Source organism: Paracoccidioides lutzii, assembly GCF_000150705.2.
Source record: "Paracoccidioides lutzii Pb01 unplaced genomic scaffold supercont2.13, whole genome shotgun sequence".
NCBI lineage: Eukaryota > Fungi > Ascomycota > Eurotiomycetes > Onygenales > Ajellomycetaceae > Paracoccidioides > Paracoccidioides lutzii.
Genome location: NW_015440959.1, coordinates 294632 through 300631, shown reverse-complemented (window position 1 = coordinate 300631; position 6000 = coordinate 294632). Strand labels below are relative to the sequence as shown.

The 6000-nt window shown below is 43.7% G+C and overlaps 2 protein-coding genes across 2 annotated transcripts in view; both read right to left on the bottom strand.

Moving 5' to 3' along the window:
- Window positions 1-1833, bottom strand: part of PAAG_05064 (transcription factor prr1) — a gene marked incomplete at both ends in the record, with an annotated part of 2165 nt that extends 332 nt beyond the window's left edge. The window contains 5 exons of the mRNA XM_015845460.1: window positions 104-235; window positions 303-492; window positions 553-1449; window positions 1534-1677; window positions 1762-1833. Of these exons, the coding sequence (XP_015699686.1) occupies window positions 104-235; window positions 303-492; window positions 553-1449; window positions 1534-1677; window positions 1762-1833 (1435 nt within the window). The remainder of the gene's footprint in view (window positions 1-103; window positions 236-302; window positions 493-552; window positions 1450-1533; window positions 1678-1761) is intronic.
- Window positions 1834-2859: 1026 nt separating this feature from the next.
- On the bottom strand, window positions 2860-3225 carry PAAG_05063 (hypothetical protein; the record flags this gene model as incomplete). The annotated part of the gene is made up of 1 exon (XM_002792881.2): window positions 2860-3225. The coding sequence occupies one exon, from the start codon at window positions 3223-3225 to the stop codon at window positions 2860-2862; it is 366 nt and encodes a 121-aa protein (XP_002792927.2).
- Between the last annotated feature and the right edge of the window lie 2775 nt (window positions 3226-6000).

Genomic DNA, 6000 nt, shown 5'->3' with positions numbered 1-6000 from the left:
TGGAATTGGCCAGGGGATTGCCAGTTGTTCATCGATGCTGCTGGGGATGGCCCGGGAGAATTCTCGTCCTTCACGGATGGGCCTGTTGACGTTTGAGTTATACCCCCGGGGGCAACGATGGCGGACGGGGGCGCTTCCATAGTGTTTGGGATGGTTTTGAGGTGATTAAGGTGTCTTTCAAGAACAGTGAGGAGGCTCTGTCGAGTGAATGGTTTGGGGAGGACGTCGTTCATTCCTAAAACGCTTTGAATCAGTATGGAGATTCATTCAAGATGCAAAATTTAGAAATGGCTTATCCGAACCGTGATGGAAATAGAGTTCAATGTCACTACTTCGAATATTTGATGTCATGGCGATTATTGGTGTGGAGTCAACTCTCCTGATTACACTGCAGGCGGACACCCCATCCAGATTGGGCATGATAATGTCCATCAAAATGAGGTCATACTTAGACCCTTCCTGAATCTTATGAACGGCTTCCAGACCGTCAAGCTAGTATTACGTTAGAATGGAAACAAAGAACAATTTGAATAATAACAAAAATCTACATACCGCATAATCGACAGTACAGCAAAACGAGAGCAAAAACTTTCCTCCAACTTGGCGACAAGTTTGATCATCCTCAACGAGAATGCGCGGCGGAGAAACCCAGCCTGGGTTAACATACATACTTTTCTTGCGACCATCCACATATTGCCGTCTTGGGTCATTAGGATCCAGCTCCTTTGGCGGGAAGGAGTATGGCATGTTATTGACATGATCGCTGTACAAAGGCTCAATGCCATTGGGCGCACCAACGGGATAAACCATCTGTTCCAGTTCACCATTCAGCTTAGAGTAGCCTAGTGTTGAGCTTGAGCCAGCCGAAGTAGGGGGCCGTAGTGTCCCATTCCGTTGTGTCTGATCTAGAGGTGGTGTTGGTGCAGCTCCTGGAAGCCGACTCTGCATGTCACTCATTGACTCGAGACTACCCAAATTGAGTTGGATTTCGTTGCTCAGCTCGCTCAGGATTTTGGAAGCATGTTGTAAAGGAGAGGCCGGGTCGTCATCAACATGGGCTACTTGGGAAGGGCTTAGATCTGATCCACCTGCGCCCTGGAATGTTACTGTTGCTGTTCTGCTTTCTCTTCTGTGCCTCACATCCACGCCATGTAGGTAATTCATCATGTAGTGTAGAACCTGCTCGTGGCTTAGCATTGTCTTCTGGGCTCTTCTGACTTCTGTTTGCATCATCTGATTTTCCATGGCCAATTGTGTAAAACGATCGCTTAGTTGTTGGAACTGTTGGGCCTGGGCTACAAGCTGTTGATTCAGCATGTCGAACTGTTGGCTAGGGAACGATTCATCGGTCATCTGGGCCGGTTTTCGAGGAGCAGGGGCTTTCCTCCTGATATTATCCAACGATTCCTTGTTGTTGGCTTTGAACTCTGGGTGCTTAAACTCCCAGGCCTGGAGAAACCATGGCATTTAGTACTGGCATCGTTGCGAATAACATATATGGGGTCCATGTGATGTTCGAGAATTGAGACTTACATTAGGCCCGTAGGGCGATTGGCCAGACTCTTCGTTATTTTGGCGAACCTTGTGGAAGTCGTATTTGTTGAGTTGTCGGACGAAACTTGCGAAATTGCTGTGTTTGAAATGCTTTGGAAGGATTGATTTGGTGAATTTCTCGCACTAGAAGCAGTTGACAGAAGGCAGTCAGATTTCTAATGTCCATGATCCATTTCAGTTTGTAGCTTCTCTCTATGTGCGCCTTACCTCTAATACGACAAAGCTGTCGTTGTCATCTCCCCAGCGCACGATTTGCGAGTACGACGGGTCTTCGAGCATCCTATAAACAAACACACACACGGACGCACACAAGGCAGAAAGTCAGAATATGTTCTTGGAAGAATAATCATAAACGCTCATACACTGAGTTTTAGACACAAAACTCCGTCAACTGCGATCGGGGAGGTATTTACTTGTAGAGTTTTCGAACCTAGAAGAGACGGACGCTCAAATTAGTAATGCAACATTCGAGAGATTAGATATAACACATATATACTATGACATATAATAATAAAAAAAGAATGAAAATAAATAGACAGAAGAGGGAGAGCAGGGGATAATCTCACAAAATCGCTAGAATTGCCCGCGGTGGTAGTACCCGCCGTTGGGGTACTGTCCAACGCCATGTTTATTTCAATGGCTCAAGGTACGATTGTGGCGATAGAAAAGATGAGGGAGGTTCTGGACCCCTGAGGAGATAAGATCACGATAAAAATGAAAATGAAAAATGAAAAATGAAACAGTGGAGAGCTCAATGAATTAAGCACCAGTCAGCAAACAAGGGATAGGATTGGAGGAAGAGGTTTAAAGAAGGGTGTTGGAAGGGTTGGTTAAAGAAGGAAAAGAGAGTTGGGAGAGCAAAGGAAAATTAAAATATAGCGAGAGGAGGGGAAAGAATGAAAGAAAAAGAACAAGAGAAGGAGGAGGAGGAGGAGGAGGAGGGGAAGGGATTGGATTGGTTGGGTGAGGGGAGGAGGGGAGTTTGGAGTTGACTTGTATGAGCTGGAAGTTAGTTTAGTGAGCGTGGGTAGTGAGGGTAGTGAGGTTTGTGAGGGAGAGAGTCGTTAGTAAGTGAACGAGAATTGTTTATGTTTGCAGAGTGCTTTTGAGTTCTGCTGGCGCTGTTGAAGTGATTAAACAAACTATCTTGAGTCGGACCGAAACTTTCGAGCCGCTAATTAGAGAGTCGGAGAGTCACCAACCAGAAGTCAGCGCAGATTTTCCGACAGGACAGGGTGAAGACGGGATCCAGAGCCTCATAAGCGTCTGGTCTTCAGACTCGGGCGGCAGATCAATTTAATATTATTATATGGGCCGAGGGTGAGTGAGCGGGTGTTGCGTGTGCATGTATGTATATGCGTGTGTGCAGTTATGTTGGGTGGAACTGGCGATGGCGATAGGTTGTAAATAGTGCTGCTGCTGCTGTACTAGAGAAGATAGCAGAACAGGGACCAGGTGTGGGTGTACTACAACGACTTGGGACAGTCGACCAGATGATGGGGATGGTGACGGGGAGGGGGTAGGAGATATGGGATGAGGTGGTCGTCGTGGGTGGTCGTCGTCGTCGTCCTGGTTGGGGGTGGTGGTGATAGTGGTGGGCAACGGCAAGCCACGGGTGGAAGAAGACGAAGACAATTGTTGAAGATGGCTGTTGATCACAACGGCGGGCATTGGAAAGCAAACGAAAGAAAAGGGAGAAGAAGAAGAAGAAGATGATGATGATGAAGAATGGCGGGGATCAAGGAAAGACGAGGCTATTATTATTCTCTATTTCAATAATAATAGCTTCATGTCGGGTGGTGGTAGTGGTGGTAGAGTGGTTGTAGCGGTTGTAGCGATTGTATTGGGGTCGTGTGTTAATTAATAGTTCATCAGTCATCAGTTAAGTAAGGTAGTGAGCGAACAAACTGCTAAAATGAAAATTAAAATAAAAAAATAAAAAAAAATAAAAAAATAAAAAAATAAAAAAATAAAAAAATAAAAAATAAAAAATAAAATAAAAAAAACCACAAGTACGAATAATATTACGAGGATGAGAAATAGAGAAGGGGACCTCTGGGATTAAAGATGCAAAAAGCAGAACGGAATTCAAGCAACCGGGAATTAATCACAACTAATAGCAGCGAGGAAATATTAATTAACAAAGAGGAAGTACTCCACATTTTGCTCACGGATTGCTCGGGAACTGTCACTGCTGAGGCAGCCGCTACAACTGGAAAGATGTAGTTAATTATGATAAAATAAATAACTTAATTAACATTAGCCAACTAAGTAATAATTGGAAACAAGCTCAGTAGTTAGTTAATAATGCATTAAAAATATGAATAACTAGCCCTAGTAGCCATGGACAGCTATCCTTCTTCCAGGCCCTCTCCCCATATCTTATTTTACGTGCTGACTCAGGAGAAATATTCTCCTCCATCTCCAAATCATGGACTTTTTACCTTCCCATATAACTGTCGTCATACTCCGAGAACAACGAAGATGATTATCTGGTACATAGTCATATAGTTAACTATATAACTAAGGCTCCATCTATTCCTAGTGGGGTCTATTCCTTTGACTGAACTGTGCCTAACGGGGGCTCTTAGTCCAACGATAGCGACCGAAGGTTGCCCTTCTCATCCGGGCTCGGCTCCACACATGAACAAGAAAGATGGCAAATATTTAGGATAAAGTAAATAAAACTTTGCAAAAATCCGGTTTTCTTTTCTTTTCTTTTCTTTTTCTTTTTATTTTTTTTGTTTTTTCCTCCCCCTCCCCTTCCCCCCCCCTTTTTTTTTTCTTCAACTTCTTAGGTACCTTGGTTACGCAGGCAGGTATGGCACATTGGTCCGCCCTCTTTATTCTCGTAGTTCATCATACCCAAGTGGCTGTAAAGACGGGTTAGCTATCAACTGTGCATTATTTGCATTACTTTATGTGAAAAAAGGGGGGAAGAGAGTTATCCTTCTAAACGCCCTGTTTTTATTACCTACCTACGTACACCTAGTTAAATAGTTATGCAAGTTCTTTTCTCACTATTTGCCTCCTTTCTCCCTCCTCCCCGACTGCTGCCGTCAAATTTAAGTGACGTGCACTAACAAAAAGAGACGGTGGGTCGGATGGGGCCCAATTTGGCGACAAGTAGCGACGCGGATGCCAGGGAGGCAAAAGTGATTATAGAACCGCTGATTTTTAAGGGATGAGGAAACAGCATATACAATATTACATACAAGTAACTAACTAACTAGGTCAAGTGGATGAAGGATGGGTGGGATTGAGAGGTCAGAGTGCGAGAGAGTACGAATTTCAAAATAAAGTCCATTACCTCGAAACACTTCACTGTTTGCGATACGGGTCGCCAGGGGTCTGTAATTTTGAGAATATTCCAACAACCCCACTCCGTCCAATTGAATTTTTGAATCTCCTCATGAAATTCTCTGCAGATTGCATGCTGTATCACATACCAAGGATCAATGCCCTTCTCTCAACCCCACGACAGGCACCTTGTAGACATCATTCATTTTCTTTCCCCTTGTTTATTTAAAAAAGGAAAGAAAAACATGCAGGAAACTTTCACTTTCCAACGGCACATGAAGAGAGACCACGTTAACGGAAGCCTGATCGACTTCATGCGCAGGTGAAACTGCAAAAGGGGGAGAACGGGGAAAATCAGGGTTGGTTAGGGCTGAAGATCGTCCTTCATTCGACATCCAACTAAATCCGAGTGTTGATTCATCATGCAGAGATTTTATCGGAGTAAATAAAATCATGGTGATCATAGATATCAGATCAAGACAGCCGTGGCCAAGGAAAACGCTGGTTTTTCCAACCTTTTTTTTCCCCAAATGAAAAGGGGGGAGAAAGAAAAAAATATGCGAATGAAATGAGATAGGTTGGCTGTTTCGAGTAATCGTAGCAGGCAGGGAGTAGGTACATACATAACTCTCTCTCTTAGATATTTTTGCCTTTCAGGTGATAAGATATCGGGAAGATCGACGTTGTTTTTGCCGTAGATATGTGGGTTAACGACTTGCATGCAGTTGAATGCTCACATCTGAAGTTATGATCCCTGTACCTTTCGTCATCGATCAACCATGTCGCCGTCATCATCATCATCATCAACAAACGGGCGTACAGTTGAATGTTGGTTTTAAGAAAGTTGAACATGCTTTGAAAATTCGACCCGAAAAATCTTGAGCTGGTTTAAACTTTCAGACCATGACCCCATTAAAACTACATTCACTTGGTCATATCTCACAACATGTTCTCTATATGCTCTTGATGGTAATAGTGATTTGATCATATTTCTCAGGCTCTTATCCTTATCCTTAACTAACCCTAATCTACCTTAGTTCTAATCCTAACCAGACCTAACCATAATAACCAACCCCTAACCCTGGTTTCGAGTGTAGGGCAGAGTTATGTTAGAATGTGGTTATTTTGAGGGGGAACCAGAGTTGA